This window comes from Heterocephalus glaber, unplaced genomic scaffold, assembly GCF_053883595.1.
Source record: "Heterocephalus glaber isolate CG9 unplaced genomic scaffold, H.glaber_assembly_v1.0 deba00001444, whole genome shotgun sequence".
In the NCBI taxonomy this organism is placed as follows: domain Eukaryota; kingdom Metazoa; phylum Chordata; class Mammalia; order Rodentia; family Bathyergidae; genus Heterocephalus; species Heterocephalus glaber.
The window spans coordinates 19,921,815-19,944,937 of NW_028258297.1; the positions used below are offsets into that span (position 1 = coordinate 19,921,815).

The 23,123-nt window shown below is 34.2% G+C and overlaps 1 protein-coding gene and 1 long non-coding RNA gene across 5 annotated transcripts in view; one reads left to right on the forward strand and one right to left on the reverse strand.

Annotated features, from left to right (window-relative positions):
* The window catches only part of LOC147827499 (uncharacterized), a 51,498-nt gene extending 30,598 nt beyond the window's left edge, over positions 1-20,900 (forward strand). The window contains exons 2-3 of the long non-coding RNA XR_015452167.1: positions 18,715-18,801; positions 20,807-20,900. This is a non-coding gene — a long non-coding RNA (uncharacterized LOC147827499). The remainder of the gene's footprint in view (positions 1-18,714; positions 18,802-20,806) is intronic.
* Pik3c2g (phosphatidylinositol-4-phosphate 3-kinase catalytic subunit type 2 gamma) overlaps positions 1-23,123 on the reverse strand; it is a 326,458-nt gene that overhangs the window by 276,932 nt on the left and 26,403 nt on the right. For 3 of the 4 annotated variants that reach the window (XR_002395360.2, XM_087213485.1, XM_021259132.2), the window contains exons 2-4: positions 13,316-14,026; positions 9,183-9,265; positions 4,743-4,900 (exon numbers count right to left, since the gene is read on the reverse strand). Coding sequence is in view for 3 of the 4 variants with exons in the window: in XM_087213485.1 (XP_087069611.1) it covers positions 4,743-4,900; positions 9,183-9,265; positions 13,316-13,984 (910 nt within the window). In the remaining variant the exon portion in view is untranslated. Of the gene's footprint in view, positions 1-4,742; positions 4,901-9,182; positions 9,266-13,315; positions 14,027-17,273; positions 17,388-23,123 lie in introns of those variants that run through there. The other variant, XM_087213484.1, reaches the window with a different exon arrangement.

A 23,123-nucleotide genomic window follows, 5' to 3' on the forward strand; every position in this document is an offset into this window, starting at 1 on the left:
TACATTGTATCTCTCCATAAAAGATAATCTGCTGCCATGATATTCAGACAATTTTACAACAATTAACATTTCATTGTCAATGTTCTGCCTCTAAGACCTGAAAATAATTATAGATATCACACTGCTTTAGTTGGTGTACACAGACGAGTTATTTCACCCTTTAGACCTAGCTTCTTTATATGTTTAAAGGTTTGTAATAGCATGGCTTTGTTCCTTCAGGAATTTGATGTAAGGGCAACATAAGAAGTAGACAAATGTAGTCAATCTATTAAAAGGTGCTATGTCCACACTTTGTGTGTGATCTTATGGTCTCAGTCAATGGAAGCAAGTGAAACAGACTGGACTGATGATCAGTAGCCAACAAGAAAATTAGTGCAGCACACTCCACATGGTCAATTGCCTTTGTCTTCAATTTTCTCTACAGCTGTGTGTTCATTTTTCCATGATTTCTTTAAATGACATACTTTTTGTTGGGAGAGAAAGGATTCTGAGTCAAACTAGCTAACAAAAAGTGCTGCAAGTGATATTGCTGCCACAAAGAGAAGAGGAAGTGTATCACGCTGATTTAAGATACACGTCTTACAGTAGATCAAGATAGCTCCTAATAAGGGGCTGGGGAAACATGGTAAAGATATCAGGGAATAATGACTGTAGAAATGCTTTGACATGACAGAGAGAGTTTCTTAAACCTATTACATCTTGGAAATACTGACTGAAATTGTATGAATTGAAGCTATATGAAAATAGGACCACAGGCAAAATCATGACTATGAGGTCTTTAACTAGCAAAGGAGAGGATTTCCAGAATATGATAGCAAATATACCTGAATTGGTGACTTAGTGAATTATTTTGACTCTCCTATCTCTAGTACTAGTACCATCCTACATGGGACATTCCCTGTACTATATGGGGGCATGCATGAATTAATTATTCCTTTGTTACAATTATTTTTCTGTTTTATGTGAAATTCCTATTTCTCCTCTCCCGTGCTTTGGTTTTATAGGGTGAAGGGGCAGGATCCCTTTCTTCTCTATCATAAATTTCATAATTGACACTCCTATAACAAAAGACAAGATGGCAAGAAAAAAAATAACATCTATTTAAACAAGATTTTATATGACACAAGACCCTTCAGAAATGAAGAACCTAAGAAAAGCCAAGAAAATCCATGCAGCTTCTTATGCTTAGATAAAGAATGGCACCTAGGTGGAGGTTGTGACCGGATAGAAAGGGTCTGAGCTAACTAACAGACTGGATGAAGAAATGCAGCAGGGCCTGTCTGGCTTCTTGGCTTCTCTGTGTAGCATTCCCTTCTCCTTGGGATGGGCAAAGATCTCTTCTGAATGAAGGTTCTAGATTTCCTATCCACCAAAGTAGGTCATAGAATTTCTTTATGGACAGCTATACACAGAAAGGAAGAGGAAGTTTAGAGTAATATTTCTAGGTTTTATGACTGAATTTGGTGGTGGTGGGGGTAAGCAGTCTACCGTGGGAGAGAAAAATACAGCAGGAGAAAGAAGGGGTGGAGAAGTTCAGGAAGAGACTTGGCTCCTGAGGCCTTTCTAGTGCCATCCAGATCATGCTAAAGTGCTGTCCTTCGGAGAACTGTTTTCTGAACTCCAGCAGTTTGATATCTCCTACTACCTGTTCCATGATATTCTTTGGATGTTTGCTTATTACTACTGCAAATTCAGCCTGTCTCAATATGAAATCACTGTCTTTCTCCTTGAAGGCAACCATTAAGTTTGTGAGTAAAACTTTCAACCACATTGTGAGCCAACAAGTACTGGGGTTTCTTTGAAATAGACTTTGTACCTTTACTTCTATTTTGATCACTGATATAATCTTTTTTCCAGTTTCTTGTAGTCTTCCACTCCATATAGTCCTTGCTGTTAACCACATTGCCTAACATATTGAAAGGCTAAGACCAACTAGAGAATCTTCCATTATACTATTTTGGGCCTTACATCTAGTTTTTCACTCATCTTCTATTCCTTCATACTCTTAGGATATATATTTCTCTACTTTTTTGCTAAATCTTACTCCTTCATCTACATTCTTTATTCTTACACTGGGTTCTAATTCCATCAATCAAACTCCTTTTGTATTACATTTTGAATATCCTGTGCTTTAAAGATATTTTAAGTATCATCCATTTCTGTTTATACTTCCCCAAAAATCTCCCCTTAACCTTTCAACTCCTTGATAGTATTCCTTCTTTTACATTTTCTTTGTCTCTAAACTTGCTTAAAGAAAAGACTTCTGCTAACATGTCTCAATTACTTTTAAATTCTTGTGAGTTGACTTCTACTTCCAAACCTTTTCAGGTCGCAAATAGAGTTCAGGTCTAAATAAAGTCCAACTGTGGGTCATCTATGTCTAGAAGATAGATGAAAGTAAAGACACTGGATCTAGTGTAACTTTGTGATTGAAATTAAGGACTTTATCTTCATTGAAATGGTAGGTGAAGGTTACGAAGCAGAATGTTTCTTGGTTTTTAAAAACAAACCTGTTTTCCTCAAAGTATTCCAGTTTGTAAGTCTTGTAGAATTTTCTGTGAATGGAATCCCTTCACCTGTGTCTTCCTTTTACCAAGATTTCATTGTTTCTTACTTCCTAGCAACAGCTTCTATCATTCACTGAAGTCATTCTTAATCCTTCCTCCACACTTTTCCTCTTTTGTGAACATTTGCAATACTAATCACTAATGTAAATTCACAAAAGCATCACAATTTGGGTGTAAAGACTAAAGTGAAAATATTTGCAATATTATCTGTAATATCCTTATTTGACTAAAGCCACGAGTCTCCAAAATAAAGCTGCTATCAACTCCCTTCTGAGGGAATTATCTGGATCTTCCAGGAAGGAGATAGATTGCCCATTCCATTAGCAATAAAATATTCAGTGCAACCATTTATATTTCCTACTGAAATCCTAAAACTCCCCATTTTTTTCTACTAGTATATAAACATTTATCTCTGGATTTCAGTTATTCATTATTGAATGACCTCCTTATACATGCATAAATATTCTCCCCCCCTTAATCTGTCTATTGTTAGTTAATTAAAAAACCCTTTTCTCACCCTCAGTCATTCATATCTAAGTGAGTAAAGGAAAAGTTTTTCTGAAAACCATAGCAAATACTACCTTGCATGTTTTCATGAATGTCTTTTGTCCTTTTTTTTTTTTTTGGTACTGGAGATCGAACTCAGGACCTTGTGCTTGTGAGGCAGGCTGCTAAACCACTGAGCTAAATCCCCGGCCCCTTTTGTCCTTCTTTATATCATCTACTTCCATTTTGCTTTCTCTTCTTCTTCTTTGTATTTAACATCTTTAGGGCATGGATATCTTCTTCATCACTTTGCAAATCTAACACTAAACACAGTGCCCTAATCACTTTACTGAAACCACTCATAAAAGTAAAAAACGGCTCTAGTAGAAGTAATCTCCTTGGTTCATAGTTATTCCCTCTCTGGCAGCTGAAGCCAACATGACTCGGACCCATGATCATTCTGGTTAAGTCAGGGTGTAGCATTATCAATTTTGGCTGAGCAATTGGAACCCTGCTTTTAGAAATTAGGATTTGGATCCAGACAGACTTAACTATCTTTAGTTGGCTGGCCAAACAACACATATGCTTGTGACCCTGGGTACTCATTTTGGAGAAGCAAGAGAACAAATTAGCAGAGAGCAAGCAAGAAAGATATGGTAAGCAATTGCACAAAGAGATGAACTCAAGGTCATAAAGAACCTTGGGACTGCTTTATAATTTGTATTTTTAGAACATTCCTAATTCTTTGATGAATTCCTGCTCTCACATTCTGTAAGAAATCCATGTATATATTTTGAGAAATGTTTTATTTCTGCTTAAGGCATCTCAGGAGTTGGTTTCTGTTAGCTTCAAACAAGATGGTCCTTACTAATTTACGAACACAGTATTGTTGTTTATAATCATCTGTACTTATTCAGAGCCTTGACTACAGTAAGAAAGAGGAAAGCATAATAATAAATAATAAATAATAATCAATGAATACAAGAAACTATCGGATCACCTGTCAGGAAACACTTTCCCGTTGTTATATAAAAACTTAATAATGATTAAATGTTGTTTAAAGGACTAACATTATTTTGCAAGATAGCAGACTATAATAGTGCAATAAGATACCAAATTACTATAAAGATATTTTAAGACTATAGAAAAGGAAAAATCATCTAGTGAGTTTGATAAAATGTAAATTTCTGGGATCCATCCCTAGAAACTCTTAGCCAATAGATCTGCTACTGACGAGTGGGCTGCACAGAGCTAGTGGCATTCTTACTATGACAATAGAGATTTGTGTGACAGTGCCTATTCTGTATGATAATTTATTCATATTTGAATGAAATAGTTGCTCCTAATGGATAGGAATAGTCATTTATCACACTTCATCTTTATCTAGAATCTTTTCAAAATTTACTTTTTAAAAATATGTGGAAAACTTGCTACACTTACTAGTAAAAATTGGTAGCAGAAATATAGAGAATTTTGTGGTTAGCTATGTGGAGAGAGTTACTGAAGACAACTTCTCCCCCTAATGTACCTCAAATGTTAGCAAATGGCTCCCAACTGTTTTCCTTTTATTTCACTTGGAGCGAAATAATATAGAACAGTGCTCCTTCAAATGATTTCAGTCTCGTTTCAAGGTTATGTATCAACATCAGCTTCATAAAGATTTTTATATTTACTTAAAAGTTTGCTTACCATATGGTGTAAGATGAAGTAGTTGTCCTGAATCATCAATAAAAATACTGAGGTTGAACTTGCTATTAGAAAACAGCTGGAATGGAAATGCAGTAATGGGGCTCCAGATCTTTCCAGAATTGGAATTAATGTCAGCTGCATGATATGTTTCTCTTATTCTGAAAAGTATATGGGAAAAAATGTTTAGGATAAGAGCTGCATAATTTAATCTGAAAAATATCATCCACAATATAATTGCAAGAGAATTCTGCAGTGTTTAGCTTCAGAAGATTTAAAACATGAAAACAACCAATTACTGACTTAAAGAACAGTCCATTTACTTAGGCCAGATTGGTAGGTATTATATTTAGACCAAGAACAAATGTAAAGGGTTGTTCTCTAGACTTTCTCAGAAACACCTCATTTGAAGTAATTAAGAGGACATTGTCATAAACATAATGTTACCAGGCTCAAGGGTGCTAGAGTCTCCTTTAGAGGTAATTTTTAGTTTCTTTAGGTCCAGCACAAAGAATTGAGGGAAACAAGCATAAATGGTGGCAAAGTCTTACCTTAGGAAGGTAGGGAAAAAAACAGGCTCTGGAGAGCGAGTTTGGACTAAGTAAAAGTAGGAAAAAGGAGAAAAGAGGAAAAAAGAAAAAAGAGAAAAAATAACATACCCTCAGGGTCTTCACAGTGGGCTACTGTGAAGACACCGCAGCCAGGACTTAATGGCTATGGTCCCTTTTTTGTATCTCCCATGCTGGCGTCACATCCAGGTCATCCTATCAGAAACCTGCCCGAGTTCTCGCAAGAAGTTAACATGCAGGGCTTTGGGAATGGTTCTGCACAGAAACTTCCTTTCCCAACCAGTTTTACTCATACCCTATCTTCCTGCCTCAATAAAACACAAGAATTCACTCTGAACATTATCACGTGCTTCATAGCCTTTGCTTTTGATGCCTGAATCTCTCCTCTCAGATTTCTCTCATGGGTATGCTTCTCAAGTTGCAAGTTCACTCATTTTGATTTAGAAATACTGGTAAATAAATTCTCTTGTTTGGGTTGGATTTATAAACACTATTTTTGGTTCTCTGTATTTTTAAATTTTTGTATTTTATACAAATAGGTAAGCATGGAAGTCAGGAGTACATTCTGAACACTTACTTATTGCATAAATGGGTCAAAGAATTGCAAAACAGTCTGAAGCCTTGAGTGTGAATCCTTGTGCTTCCACTTAGTAGTTATGACCAGAGGCAAGTTATTTGACTAGTTTCTTTGTTTGCACAAAAGAGGGTATTACTATCTGCTTCAAAGGTTTCTTGAGATGAGAAAAGGCATATAAAAGATATGCAGAATGTTAAACAATGTGAAGTGTCATAATTATCATTATCTCTCACCATAGCTTGATCCCTGGAGACTCATGTTTTATTGCCGACATGTAGAATATTTACAAGTAGATATTTAAAATGCTTTTGAAGATGAAAATGGAATCTTGAGTTCTTTTAGCATTAATTATGTTGACATCTAAATTTTCCCTAACTTGAAAATTATACTTTCTATATTGATACGTTGCATCCTTAGCATCCACCTTATTCATATCGTGCAGTGTGAAAGTAGTGCCAGCCCTTGAAGTTGCTCAAATAACTATCCTCTTTAGATTCCATGGAAACATCCTATGAAGAGCTCGACAAGTGGATCTGACATCCATCAGTGTCACCTTTTGTTCTGGGTCCCATCCCCGTAGTTTCTAATTCAAGATATCTGTGGAGGGCCCCCAGATTTGCCTTTATCACAGTTTCTCAAGTAATCTGCTGCTACTGCTGCTCTGACACTGCAGTTTGAGAACAACTGCTAGGACAAAGGTATGGACCGCTCTCTCTGTCACACCCTACCACAAAGGTTAGAAGGCAGTCTTGGATAGAGATAGATGCGCTTTGTGACTTAGCATTCACCATACGATAAGATACTATTCAATGCATACATGATTTCAGGTTTTACCCTTCTGAGGATTAAATTTTAATATGCAAATTCATGACTTTTTCCTAAACCTATACTGACATCTAATACAGATCAGGAATTTCTTCCATGTGCTTTGGCATCTCACTATATATATGTATACGTATATATATAAGTATATATATATATATTTTGGTACCAAGAATTGAACTCGGGTCCTTGTGCTTGTGAGGCCACTGAGCTAAATCCCCGGCCCCAAACCATGTATTTCTGTGCTGTTTTTTTTTTGAGGGGGGTACCAGGGATCGAACTCAGGACCTTATGCTTCTGAGACAGGCACAGTGCCACTGAGCTAAATCCTCGGCCCATCACTATATTTTTTATTAGAAAGTGACATATTTCTTGAAAGATGCAACTTTAAAGTATGTCACAGCAAGAAACCAAACCCTATTAGCTAGAAAAGCTCTTTAACAGAGGTATAATAGATACTAATAACATATGGAAGTGTGCTTATTTAAATATTTATTATTTAAATATTATAAAAATACATGCAGTTAGAAATATAAATCTACTTTATCATTGGCATTTCAGAAGTTTTGGAGAACCTCATGTGAAACTTGGCTTTGAAATTCAATTTGATCTTCTTTTGCATCCTTAGCAGTCCCCAGAAGGGTAAAAGCTGAAATCATGTATGCATTGAATAATATCTTATAGCATGGTGAATGCTAACTCATAAAGCTCTTCTATCTCTAGCCAAGAGTGCCATTTAAATTTTTGTGGTAGGGTGTAACAAAGGAGAGTGGTCCATTTCTTTGTCCTGAGCAGTGGTTCTCAAACTAAGAAGTGCCAAGTATACAATGGGTCCTCAGAAATATTTATTGTGCAAATAGTTTATGTGTAAAATAATCGTGACTATATACATTCAATCATCTTATGGATGAAAATTTACTGAAAATCAAGGAAAGTGCATGTGAATATAATCTTCAGTTCCTTTTTGTACTTTAAAGTTACTGTTTGGTTGTTTTAGTGCTCATGGTTATTTGAAAGGAAACCATTGAGAAAAGATACATTTAAGAGTTTGGGAATGCACCGTAATCTAGTAACAAAACATAACATAAAATATTTTCATGTCCCTATTGCATCTACAATGTTTCACTTAAGAATATAAATTATGTTTTGAAAAACAAAGTTGCTGGAGGAGCTCATAATCAGAATAAGTAGGGTTATACCAAGGAGTGATATCTCACAGCATTAAGAGAGTTGTTATGTTTTTACCTGTTATGTCTAACAGGTAAAAAATATACAATAAAGTGGTAAATTTTTAGCAATGCTTGTCATTTTATTACAGTGAGTAGCTTATTCCTTTTTTTTTTTTTTTGGTACTGGGGATCGAACTCGGGATCTTACGCTTGCGAGGCAGGCGGCAAAACCACTGAGCTAAATCCCCAGCCCAGTAGCTTATTCCTAAAAGAGTTGATGTTGATAACATTGAAGATCCTGATTTAGAAATTCAAAGTACCATTTAAAATTTTCTTCTGTAAACCTAAGCAAGACATTAAAGAGTATTTTTATGGATTTGAGATGATTTGTTTTGTATTTTTGTATGCTTGTCTTCATTCTTCAAATCGTAGTTACAAGTTTTTTGCTTTTTTGTTTGGTTGTTTTAAATCTTGGTATCTCTAAATCATTAACAAAGTAGTTATTAGACACCGAAATACCCTTTAAATTAATGATTGAATAATTTACTCAAATTTTGCCAAACGATCATTTAGTAAGTTAAGCCTTATAAATAAATAAATATATAAAATATTATATTCAGAATAATAACCATAAATGGATGAAAGCCAAGAGGACAAAAGATAAATGCATTAAATTTTCAAAACTTTTACGTCTAGAAATAGATGGCATTATTTAAATTTTAATTGCTAATAAGAAATTCGTATTGTAGAAAGCATCTATTTTTATATCATAGATTTATGTTTAGGTTAGCAAAAAGATAAATTTTTTGTAACATCCTCTAGTGATGAAATTTGTTTTTAATGGATGCACATGTAATTTAATATTCTGAAAAACCATTAAAGATAAGACTTAACTAGTAAGAAGGAGGCATTCATAGAATTCTAAATAGAATGTCCTAGGTAGAAAGGATAATCTGTATTAAATTGGGACTGAGCCAGAAAAGTCAGATATTTATGGTATTAAATGAAAAATTAATTTACTGCCAACCGAATTACCAACAAACAGTAAGGGCAGTTCTGAAATTATGAAACATTCAACTTTAATCAAATTTTAAGAGGAAAATATCTACTTGACTATAAACATCAAAACCAATAATGGGGCCCGGGGATTTAGCTCTGTGGTTCTGCCACCTGCCTGGCAAGCACAAGGTCCCAAGTTCGATCCCTGGTACCCCATTCCTCCAAAAAGAAAGAAAGAAAGAAAAAACAATAACAGAAGTTGATTTTTAAACAAATTTTGACCTTTAATGAAATAGCAATAACTCACTTTTTCACTTTGTCACAAAAGGAGGCCAGAGTCATATTACTGCCTTGCAATACTTCAATGATCTGAATGGAACAGCCTATTGGCTTAAAATAAAAATGGGTAAATTAATATGGTTCACTATAGAGAAAAGATTAATACAATTCTACAATGTTTATACTGTTTTAAAGATTTTGTGATTTATTATTCAAGTAATACATATGGAAAATGAATATAACTTAAGTGTAAAGTTTGTATTTGAGGAATGCATGCAACTGTGAAACCAACACCACAATGAAAATATAAAACATTGTGTCACTTTAGAAAATTTCCCCCACATTTCATTCTAGTAAATTTGCAACCTATTTGGTAATGTATTCAGATTTCTATCACCATAGTTTAGGGGTATATACCCTTTTGGTTTGGGTTCTGTCACTTAAATAAAATATACTTCCAAAGTTTACTGATATCGTCACATATATAAGTATTTTATCATTTTTATTGAGAGTTAGTAGCATTCTCTTTTTCTAATCCATGATTTGTTTAGACATGTTCCTATTGATGAATATTTGGATTATTTTCAGCTGTGGGGTATTGCAAAGAAAATGATTAATTGTTATAATAAGTCACTATGTGGACATTTGCTTCATTTTGGGGGGAAGTTATGCATAATGGTTCAGTCAGAGAGTAAATAAATGTTTGGTATTAAAAGAAATAAGTTTTGGTATTTTTGAAGCTGTGTTATTAGGTGCATATGGATGTAAATTTATTATGTCTGCTTGGTTACCCTTTTCATCATTACAAAATTTTTTTTTCTCTAATAATACTCTATTTTAAACTGCACGTTTCCTGACCTGATATTTATTACCACACAAGTTTTCTTTTTCTGGTTGAATGCTAAATCCTTTTGTTTCTTTTGCTTTCAGTCTTTGTGTTTGTTTCTTAGGAGGATTTTTTTTTTTAACCTAGTCACTTTCTATTTCTGATTTGGAAAGGTTAGACTTCATAGTCATTTTATGGAGGTTGTTGGATTTGAGACTACCATATTTATATTTGCTTCTATTTGTCTCTTTTTATTCTATTTTCCTGATTTTTTCAGTTCATTTTAATTTTTCCTATTTAATTCCTCTGATAGAGTCCCTCTGGTGTCATTTTCCTCATACCTGAAACATTTCCTTTGGTATTGTTTCTTCGTGGCCGTGTCAGCAAATTTTTTTCAATACTCTTTGTATGTCTTTATTTCATTTTCAGTTTTGAAACATATACTCAAAGGCTATAAAAGTATCCTTTATGATTCTTAAAGTATTCCTTATTAAGGTCATTAAAAGTTGTAAAAACAATTTTCTATTATAAAGGCACAGGGGGACAGTTCTGATAAAATATTCAAATTATACAGTAATTTACAGTACTGTACTGAAGACAATTTTAATACACATACAGACCCCAAAAATCAGATTCAAAAATATTTTACTAGATTTCTTAATGGGCAATGATTAAAATATAAATTGCTGCTGCACAATGGATATCTAATAGTGACCATCTTGGCAGCAAAGTGAACAAAATATTTATTGCTTTTCACATAACATATTTTTCTCTAAGATTAAATTTCCAATTCTTTTACTGTCCTCTGAATCTTTTTAAGAAAGTACATGTAATCTCATGGTGGGGTAGTTATAAAAAACTACCTCAAGTAGCAATCACTGCTGGGAGTGTTTCCTCACTTCGTATTCTGTAATCACAATTACAATTACACTTCCAAAAGGTAAGACAGATCTTAGTTAACCCACAGACAAGTCCTTCTTGACTGGCAATCTAGTATTTGTAAGGAATACTTATCAAACCTAACCCTTTTGAAATTATGTATTTTACTCATAGTTTTCATTTAAAAGGTGAAAGTTAGACAAATGATTTTTCTTTTCTGCTCCTTCCAAAGTCTTTCCAAAGTTATAAAAAGTCAAGCTTAGTTCTTCTTTAAGAGAACTTAAAAATGTCATTCCATTGTCTTTTTTCTATTGCTTCTGATAAGAAGTTGCTTTTATTCAGATTATAATTCCAATATTTGAAACCTTTTCCTCCTGTCTGCTTCCTTTTAAGATTTTTCTTTACCCCCATTTTTAGGTGTTTGAGTATAATGTGTCTACCTGTGGTTGACTTTGTATTTATATTTTCAACCAAATTAGAGAAATTTTCTGACCATTATTTCTTCAAATTAAATTTCCTCTATTTTTTTTTGTTTCCTGCTAGCATTTCAGGTGTCTGTATGTCATGCTCCTTGACTCATCACTCTGTTTCTTTGACTTTTCTCTTCAATGTGGATCGTTTATATTGCTTTGCTTTCAAGTTTATTCCATTCATCCTGTCATTCCTCCTAATGTGTTGTTAGGCACACCCAGTGACTTTTTCATTACAGACACTCTTTTCAGTACCTGAATGGGCATTTGTTTTTCTTTATTTTTCCATAACTTGTAATTTCTTTCTTTTTTTTTTTTTGGTACTGGGGATCAAACTCAGGACCTTGCGCTTGTGAGGCAGACGTGGTGCCACTGAGCTAAATCCTCAACCCTCTATAGCTTGTAATTTCTTGTTGAGATCTCATTGATTACCCACTCTGAACATCTTTTTACGTCATGTGTACTTAGCACTGACTTTAGGCTTAGCTCAAAGATTCTACTGCCTGGGTAATTTTCTTGATTCAAAAAATTCTTTTCTCCTTTACATATCTATGCCTTTGTTGGTGTATACTGAATATTGTAGATGGCACATTTTGTGAATTGTAGTTTTTAAAAAATAGAATGTTGACTTTTTCTTTGGCAGAGTGATAACATCCACTTAGTCATGTCATCCTTGTTTAAATATTTTGTTGAGTCACATCTATTTTGGTTGGTATAGTATTCATCTTAGAGAGTGACTTTTACTCTTAAAATTTGATTTTGTGGAATTTCATTCGAATGCCAGAAGTGCTCTGCTCGGTCTCTTTTCTACTTTTTCCATAACCCCAAGGTTGACAATCTCTATCCAGCTCTGCAAGTACATCCCATTACTGGGCAGGAATGTGCAACAAATTCCTTGTAGACTTCAGACCCCCACTCAATACATAGCTCCCTCTTCTGATCTGTAAGCTATATAGCTGCTTCTACAGCCTGCAATTAACTGTAGCTCAGTGACTTTATATTTAGCAGTAGGGAAGTTTAGTACTGGATATACTATCATATGAACCAGTTATCTCTAGGATTTGACTTTTAATTTGGGTTGTTTGAGGTTCTGCTCCACTGCAAGCACATCAGGTAGAATTTGGTGTTTCTTCTACTTGTACTCCCCCCATCTGTTGTTTTATGGTGTTGACATTATTTACAAGCTAATTGGAATTGTAAGATATTCATAAACTCACATTACCATGTCTTCTTTGCATCCTTTTTGCCTAGCTTACAACAATATATTTCAAAGATGTGATAGATAGTTGTTGACTTCTTCTGGCATTCTCTAAAATTACAGTTGTAATAACATTTCTTCTTTTCTACCATTTACTTCTTTTTAAACAGTATAAGCAGAGACATCTTCAACAATTGTACTGGAAATTCTACGGTTACTGACATGATTGGAAAACTACTGATGAAACTATTAAAATGACTCACACAATATTGCTAAATTTTCTTCTATTGGTATGAACTCAGTCGAAATTGCCTGCTAATAATACAATTGAGAAGTCTCTGCATAAAAGGACTTTTTTTTCCCCACCTTTAATGATAATGGCATTTTAGGTCATCACAGTGTGACTGAAATAGAAATTATATATATGTGTGTGTGCGTGTGTGTGTGTGTGTGTGTTTATATATCTGCCTAACACAATAAGAATAGAAAACATTATCAGTTAATCTTCAAACTATCATATTTTTATTCAATAAAATATAAGTACTCTAGCATTTTATTTAGTTTGATGAAACTGGACTTTATAAATTATATCTTTAAAAAATATTTCTTTTTTTCTCAGAAATAACCATTAGTACAATAACATGGAATTTGAAAATAAATGAAAAATTAAAAAAATAATTTTAGTAGATTTCTCAATCTAGTTACCCTCATTGGCAATTAATCAAATAAGTGATTGCATGATTTTTTCAGTTTCATATTTGAATATGAATTAATCATGTTGCACATACCTCTATGTTTTCTGGCCGTGTATTTTCCCGTGTTCTGGGCAAAAAAGAATCTTTAAAGAGCATTGGAGAAGGATCTACAGTGTTGACATTTCTACTTCTTTTATTCTCGTCTTTTGGCATGAAGTCAGTTGAGAAGGATGAGTATACATGAGAAATGCTTTCAAATCCTATATTGTAGTTATGATTTTCATTTTTCAATTCTCTTTGTGGATTAATTTTATCCAAATCAGTGCATGATGGATGCACAATACTGGAACCATCACCGCCATGATATTTTCTTATGGAGTTTCCCCAAGAGCTTTGTTTATTCATCACTTCTGGTTTTTGTAGCACAGAGGGATTAAAACCAACAGCTACAGTTTTCCCACTTTGATTCCAAGAAAGTTCTGGGCTTTTAGAAGGAAATTCATTCAAGGGCATTTGGTGTGTTCCAGCCAACGAATGCCTTTTTGAGTCCCAGTGTAGTGCATGGGGCACATAAAGGGTGTTTTCTGGAATATTTCTCTGATAAAGTGGAATTTTATTACTGATTTCATTCACTAGCTGATCAAAACCCAGACTGACTTGGCTAGAAGAATGAGATTGGTTTACAGAGTGAAAGTCTCGGTGTTCATACTGTTCTTCATGTGTTTCATTGGGATTTGCATCTGACTGCCAACTGTACGCCATTCTTTATGTATTCTTTTATAGCATAACAGGATAGACCTTTTCCTAGAAAAACGACATAAAAGGAAACAAAAAACTTCAGCAATAAAAAAACTTGCAAGAAAGAAATATACTGAATATATATACATATATTTGTGTATTTTGAAGTTTTTCTCTGGCAAATAGAATCATTTCTTGAATACTGTAAAATTACATAAAGTCTCATAATGTTACAAATTGGAGGGAGAATACTGACTTTGGAAGAACTCATGGAAACTTCTGTGATAGAAAAATAAGACCACTGCAATTATCATGAGTGGTTCTTAAATCTATCCAAAATCAATATTCCCCTTTGAACTTTCTTTTCCACTGAATATCCACTTGCCTATGACATCAGTAATTCCTTCTGCAGTCCATCATCTGTAAATGTATTTGCATGGGAATGTCTCTGTCTTAGTAAGCTAAAATCTCCTCAATTAAAAACTACCCCAGCAATAGACATAATCTTAACTCTCTTTCCCCCTCTATACCCAATCATCTAAAAATGGTTGGCCGAACCCCTCCCTCCCCAAAAGACTTTAAATAATTGCAAAGTCTTTTATTTACATCTTTAGAACTATTTCCACTAAGTTTGTCAGTGAGATTTCTATCATTAAATTCAAGTGATATTTTTAGTCCTTTAAAATATTTATTGCTGTAAACTATTGGATTCTTTTCATGACACTTCTTAAAGTTCCTTGATTTCTTATGTTGAGTTGTTGGGATATTGCATTCTCTAAATTTCTCTTTGTTCTTTCTCAAACAGCCCTTTGCTTACTAATTATGTTCTACATGATCCCCGTCAGAGTTTATTTTCTTCTAAATTATTCTTATACCTTCTGTGGTTTAAATTACCATATATTTGTCAATTACTCCATCCTAGGTTGCTTTTATTACCTAGTAACTACATCCACTTTTTTCTTTTAAATCTCTAACTGAAAGTTTAAAATTTAAATCATAATTCACCCATAATTCACCCTATACCAGTGTTCTCCGTAGCAGAAAATGGTCTGACCTTCCACTCAGTTCCTCCAACCCGCAACCAAGATTTCATCTTTAGACCCTTCCTCACTTTTGTTGTTCTGTATCCATGAACCCAGCAGTCTGTTTAGAGTGTATCACAGAAATACGCCTGGCCTCTGTCCTCCCCTACCAGAGCCCAATCCTACTTTAAATCTTTTAGTTTTAAAATTTGGATGCTGGATTGTTTCTGAATCTGGTTCTATATTTGTTGCAATCCATTTTTTTTGTACTCTACTATGCATTTTCACACTATAATGTTATATTTAAGACATAACCAAATATCTTTTCTAGTTATGGCTTTTCAGTGGTTCTGCAGTGTCTTAGGAAAACATTTATAATTCTCGGGTGACTTGGGAGCTCCTTGATGACCCAGCCACACTCTCTCTGCTTGGTGTGTGCTGCTTAGCCTCATTCTCTGTGGAATCTCCTGACCTTCCCTGGCTGCTCAGAAAGACGTTCTTTCATACTGGCCAGCATATGCCCAGGGTCTTATCCTAGGTGCTCATCTTACTTCTTCCTGAATAATTCTTTCCCACTATTTAAGATTTACTTGGAATATGACTTCTGCAAGGAAGCTTCTTTGAAATGCCCTCACTAGGTTAGAATTGTTCTACAAGATATTTTCTACACTTTGTACTTCGCATTGATGCTAATCATCACACTTGTAATTACACATGTGACATTTCTTTTCTCCATTAGATCATTCTACTGTGTTTGTTTTTCTTACTTGGATCTGAATACCTACTGGTTCTTTTCATTTAGAGTAGATGCTTATTTGTATTTGTTAAATGTTTCAATAATTAAAATTGAATTATGAGAAAATGAAGTTTAAAAATGCGTATATCACTTTCTTGGATTTATTAAAATTCTTACCAAGAATGAGTGCGTATGTTTTGATTTGATTTGTTTTTTTTTTTTTTTGCAACGTCAGAAAATGTATTTGGCTTTTATTTCTTTCTAAAATAAGTGCATACAAATACGGCTAGTAGCATTTCTGATTTGAGTGCGTATGTTAAAGACAAAATTTTTAAAGGATATTTTGACCATGACTATAAAATACAAATTTCTGTCAATCTTTTTTTTTTTTTTTGCAATGAAAATTCATGTTATTGTATTGGCATCCATGATTTTTTAAAAATGCATAGTCATTTATGGATTAAATGAATTGGATTTATTATTATTATCATTTTGCGGTACTGGGGATTGAATTCAGGGCCTTCACATTCAGCTACATTTCCAGCCTATCTTAGAATTCAGAGACAGACTACTGCTAAGCCACTATGTTGGTTGGGCTGGGCTCAAACTTGGAATTCTCCTGCCTCAGATTTTTAGAGTGCTGGGATAACAGACAGATGCCACCATGCCTGGTTGGATTTATTATAAATATTTAGTTGAGAAACTGAACTGAATTGGGAAAAATTTTTAAAAGATGTGTGTAGAAAGTGACAGAATGAAGGATTAACCAGAAAAGTGAATCTTAAAATATTATTTGAAACTATTCTAATAATTAAGTGACATAGAATTATTATTATATAGCATAAATCACTTTTTCAGGAACTTTTTTTTAAATCTCTTTGTTTGTGATGGAAGTTGTATTTCCTTAAAACAAATTATATTTCTTCATTTTTCTCTCATGTAACTCAGAACTTTTAAGAGGGAAGATTTTAATTTTGACATCCAGAGTCAATATCCTATTCTGATGTTCCTTAGTCTGAACTGTTCATCTTTGTGTTATGATGGTGAATGTAGCTATCGGAAAACTTTCACCACTTTTGATAGTTTCTAAATCTTGATTTTTGTGAGTTTATTTTTTTTTAATTTTGCAGAGCCACAAGGGAAATTTTTAAATAAGAAATGAGTAGTGTAATACTGAAATTAAAGATTTCCCTCAGCTGGATCACCTGTGTTGTTAATAATGGTCATGATAATGATGACTAATAGTTTTGAGCTCCTACTCTATGCTAATACTCTGTATATACACCCACATATTTGCATGTATTATTCTTCACATCAACCTCATGTAATCCATAATAATATTACCATTACTAAACATAGTAATATTACCATTACTAAACAAATGAAAAACCTGAGGTGCAAAATGCTGACCCAACTTATCTAAGATGTCAGAGTTTGTATTTCACAGATTTATCCTAAGTGGAGATTTTTAAAAAGACACAATGATGAACATGCCATATCAAAATGCTATCCAGTGCATGCCTGGATTTAGGAATGCAGTACAACATGGACTCACCTAAACTGTTTCTACAGCATACAGCAAAAAACTTAAAAGTTTTTTAATAATGGTGTCTTTTCCAGGACTACTTATTCAAGTTCAAAATGAGTTCGAAACCTATACAAAATAAAGGAGAGTAAGAAACTTTTTCATATTGCAAATGTAATTTAAAAAGGGCCAGGGATTTAGCTCAGTGGTGCCACTCCTGCCTCACAACTGCAAGGTCCTGAGTTTGATCCCTGGTACAAAAAAAAAGTGAAGATGTAATAAAAACAAAACCTCTTCCACAAACCATTTTTAATATCAAATTTGATGATTTTAAGGCCTTTCTTGTAACTTAAAATTTCCTCTTAACCATCAGAATCTAGAAGCTGGAATCTTTTTAAGTTTATAAACAAAAATATTACTTAAGGCCATCTGGTAAATATTTTTATTCTGCATTATGAAGGAATGTATTAAATAATTAAGTCATATACCTTTGTTCTGATTCAGAAACACATATGTAGTTTAGTAGCAATCGTGTCATAATCGAAAGGGCATGGCTGTCAGTCTCCAATTTAAGTAAGACTGCAGAACTATAGAACATGTGTGCAGTAGGCAAAATTATGCCTTGCCAAATATTTTCATGTTTTAATCTCTGGATACTGAATTTCAAAAGTTACATGGCAAAGAGAATTTAAGGCTACAGGTGGAATTTTTCAATCATTTAATCTTAAGAAATAGAGAAGTTTTCTGGCTGAGCCAATGTAAGGGTAGGTAAGCAGCAGAAATCATCAAACAGATGGAGTGTTCCAAAAATACTGGATGTTTAAATTTTTAAAATGCATACAGTGAAAGACACATTGCCATTAACCTCCCTCAAAATTCTTCCCCTCACTTTGAAGACACTCATTCCACGTTCTTGCCACTTTTTGAAACATTTATGGAAGTCCTCTTTTATGAGTGTCCTTAGCAGCTGGACTAAAAAAATACAGTGAAGGCTTCTGTCAAGTGCCATCCCAGGGAAAGGCAGATCTGTAAAACATTATAGTAGTGTGTTCTCACCCTTCTTATTCACTGGATCTGGCACCGTGCAACCACTGGGTCCTCCCTCAAGTCAAAATGACCGTGAAAGGTAAATGTTTTAAATCAATTCAGACATCAAAGCAGTTATGACAGTGCCTGTAGAGACCCACAGAAGAGGACTTCCAGAACTGCTTCAGAGCCAGTGTGGTAGCACATGCCCGTAATCCCAGCACCACAAGTTCGAGAGCAGTCTGGGCTACACAGTAAGTTCAAGGCCAGCCTGAACTACATGAGGAGAGCCCCTGTCACAAACAAACCAACCAACTCAGTAAATAAGCAAATAGAAAATGGCAAGAATGCTGGGAAAAGTGTGTTCAAAATGAAGGGGAATTTTCTGAGGGAGATTAATATGCCTTTGATTGTAATAAATTTTTTAAAATGTGAACTTTTGCAGCAATTTTGATTCACGTTTCTTATGATGGGAGAGGAACTGGAGCAGTTTTTCCTGCCTTTGAGGATGAAAGATCTTGTGCCAGAGACTGTAAGTAATCTCCAGATTCTGGACCAGATTTCCCCCTAGGGTCTCCAGAAAGAGCCTGCAGCTCTTGTCACAGCTTGCATTTGGCACGATGACACCCATGTCTGAGTTCTGACTGAGAATAGTGTAACATAATCCATTTGTGTCGCTCTAAGCAAATAAGGTTGTGCTAATTTCTTATAGCAGCAGTAAAATTAGAGGTTGGACAAGCAGGGACTAGAAGATGTTAAGAGAACTGCACGCACACACACACACACACACACACACACAGCCTCTATTCTTTGTTGGAAAAATTCATATAAGTTTAGAACATTACTGTATGTGAGTCCTCAGTGCACCACAATTGCTTATACTTTTTAATTCAACATGCAGGCGACCAGTTTTTATTGAGGTTTAGTTACTTCCATGATCTCAAAGACAAAGTACAGACCTAAGTAGGCATCTATCAGGGAAAAGGGCAGTCTTTGGCAGCTGCTTCTATTTTTGAATTTACAAAGATATAAATATTATCTAAATAGCTCCAGTGTTTAGAATAGGAATACAAATGTTTTCTTGAAGAAAGAACAAAGTATAAAAAGAACCTTTCTAAAAATATCTCTTCTTGATCCAAAAAGCTCTGGCTACAGGACTATGTAAGTATATCTGCATGACAGAGATGAAAAGAGGGCGATAGGAACAAATTATGGGCTTAAAAATATTGCCCTTTAATTCTGATATATTTTAGGCATAGAAAATTTACCAGTTTTAGTGTTTATGTAAGTGTCATGGCTTTAAAGGTTGTGCTGATGCAGGACGTGTCAAGGACCAATCAAGCTGAACCATCTGTATTTTCAGTATGATGAAAGGAAAATTTATATCTACGGCAACTAACCTAATTTCTGAGAGGAATCTGAGGTCCAAGATTGATCCGAAATTCTTAAGTCTCTTCGTCTATTGAACCAAGTGTGCAGATTAACTGACACAGACAAAGACACTCAAAAGTTTAGCCAGCCACAGCTCTGATCATCCTCAGGTTTTACAATTTAATTATTTATATTACCTCACTTTTCCGCTGCCTGCCTTGCAAGAGCAAGGCCCCAAGTTCGATCCCTGGTACCCAAAAAGAAAAAAACAAAAGAAAGAAAATACATTACCTCACTTTTTCTTTCCTAGTTTGGAACTGAGTGCTAAGATAAACATTTTCACATTTTTTTCAGGCTCTGATATTATTTTTATCTAAGTGAAGATAAAAGGTTCTTGGAAAAAATAATTTTCCAACATTCTCTATCAGTTGTCATTTTAAGGGAATAATGGACATTTTCAGAATCAAGTTTTATCTGATAAACACTTCCCCTTAGACTGCCTAAAGTTCCTTGGAACTGGACAACTTGAAGCTATTATTTATTCTCAGGTTGGAGAGATACTGACTTGAATAAATCCATTTTTTTGCGTGTGGTACTGGGGATCGAACTCAAGACTTTGCACTTGCGAGGCAGGTGGCAGCACCACTGAACTGAATCCCCAGCCCCATAAATGCATTCATTTAATCACACACCTACTTACTAATTTTTACATGTATTTATTCAGTAGCTATTTTTATGTATATTATGTCAAACACTTGCAAAGCACTGGGAATATAAAGATGATAAATGATAATACAAGTTTTTGCCTTCAGGTAGTTATATAGACAGAAATTTAAAATTCAGTACAATATGCAAGTTGTGTGTTTGTAGACACAGTGCTCATTTTGCTTGGGGGAATTTCTTATAGTATATTGTTAAGCTTATTTTGCCTAAGAAAAAGAAGTAAAATTCATTAAGAATTTATCAGCAGCTTATATATTGGATATGTTTCTGTTCTGAATGTACAATATTTCTGAGATAATTTTGTACATGTCATGCAAGCCTGGTTTCAAGAATGATTTTGTTTCCTAAGTATTGTTAACTTCCCACCCAGTACTTGCTGGGGCTGCATAAATACAACCGCATAGTACTTTAGGAAGAACCAATAATGTTTCACCTATTTTCAGGTGGATCTATCTTGCAGAGGATTCCCGGACAATGAGAACTTTTAAATGACTAGAAGCATCTGAGACCATTGTTTGATCTACTGCTACCAAAATATAGGTCCGTTCCCCTATTTATGTCTCCCCTCAGGTGTTCTCTTAATAATGGGTGAGTGAATTAGAGGATTATTTTCAGTAATTTACTCAGTACTCTGAGAAATCTTTTATATTAAAGCTATAAGAATAGCATTAGGAAAAGAAATTGCAACTTAACAAGATAAATTGGGTAAGGCTTCAAGCCTAGAATACGTTTCAGTTTAATTGAAGAAAAAGTAGTTTACAGGTAGGATTAAGAAGTAGAAGAGAAAGTCATTGAATTTTCAGACAGAGGATATTAATATTGTAATACTCATAAAAATAAGAAGAAAAAATAAAAATAGAGAAAAGAGGAGGTAACAATATTTGGAATATAGAAGAAAGAAGATGAAGTAAATGGAAAAAAGATAAAGACACAAAATATTCTTCCAAACTAAGTCGTAGGCACTGAATCATACCAGAGAAAAAGGCCAATGCATCCTTATAAACCAATGGGAAATATATTTTCATCATTTTGGCAGCAATATTTCATGCCAGAAGAAAATGGAGTGATTTATTTAAGATACTCAAGGCAAGAAAACTAAGTAAAGATCTAAAATTAAAATTCTTCAAACTGCCATAACTATGCTAGAAATTAGGGACTATTGTTTTTATGGACTCTTCATCAATAAGCTACCAGAAATTAAGCTTCAGTCAATTAAAATGACAGCATAAGGACTGCTGGTGAGATTGTTAATCCATTTTATGTGGGGCTAATAAGACAATAACACAGACCAGGTAAGTGGTTAAAAAATAGAAGGATTTATTTTGCCTTGTGGCTCTGGAAGTTCAAGGTCCGGGGTCCGCATCTGGTGATGGAACTCTGTGAAAGAGTCCTGCAGCGGGGCAAGGCATCACCTGGCAGGAGACAGGGAGCATGTGTATGTGTGTGTGTGTGTGTGTGTGTGTGTGTCCCTTGCTTCTTGTAGAGCAAGAAGGATTCAATTATGGAGCCTCCACTCTAATGACCTCATAAATAACCTCAATCAGTTCCAAAGGCCTCTGTTGTCAGCACCTCAGTCAGATTATATTTCTTTTCTCTTAAACCCTCAGAATGGGGATTAAATTTCAACATATGAATTCTTAGGGGACTCGCAAATTATATCCAAACCATAGCCATGAGCATTAAATGCATTTATATTTTCTTAGATAACTCATGGTTGAGGAATTTATCAAAGACAATTCAGTGTGGCTATTCTGTATTGACAATGCAGGTACAAGTCAACCCACAGCTGGAGAAACGAAGAAAAATACACATTTAAAAAAAATTAGTTTTGTTAATCATATTGATTACATTATAATTGTTATCCTCAAAAAGTTTAGTGCCCTTGAGAAGTAGCTTTCTCTGTAGCAAAGAATTAGAACTAAGAGTATCATGATGAATTCATGAGATTGAATTCATAATTACATATGTACACAATTAATTGTCTTTATATAATATAGGGTTAATAAAGTACATAAACATTTGTACTTTTATATGAAATGACCACTAGATAACTAAGCAACAGTTGAGGTAAAGTTTCTCTTTTTGGAAGAGAAATAAATGTCAAATAAAGCAAGAAAAAGTTAAGAAATTGGATTATCAATATTTTACAATCACAAATGAATTATAAAATCTAGACATCAATCATTGATGGCCGCTAACATCACAAAAATTGAGGTAGCCAGGAACTTTTTGCTTTCTGATAAAGAATTAAAAACTTTCATGAAAAGCCTTGCCAAAAAATCTAAACTAAATCTATTTGATTAAGCTTTTAGATCCCATTACTAATGCATAGGACATACAGAGGGCAGAGGAATATGGTAAAAGTAAATCAGAACAGGAAAAATAATCTGATTTCTTCAACAAAAAGGAAATATAGAAGAACTATATTAATTGAAAAAGACCTAAAAATGTCCTACTCACCAACCTCTTCCAGCTCTATAAATGAAGAAGGCAAAACAAAGCTTTAAGGATATATATCTGGTTGAAGAAACTATACAGAAAATACAAAAATGATGTTGGAAAAAAATTTACTCTTGGAGGGAGAGAGGAGCATTGAGGTAAGATGAGACAAGAGGGTTTGTGGTTGGCAAGAAAGGTTCATTTTTCAGTGGGGGAGTGGTTTTAGATCTATCAGTCTGTAATAGTACATTAAGCTGTACATTTGCCTTATGTTGTTGCTAAGATCATAAATTATAAAAGGAATGGCTACTGGATTTATTG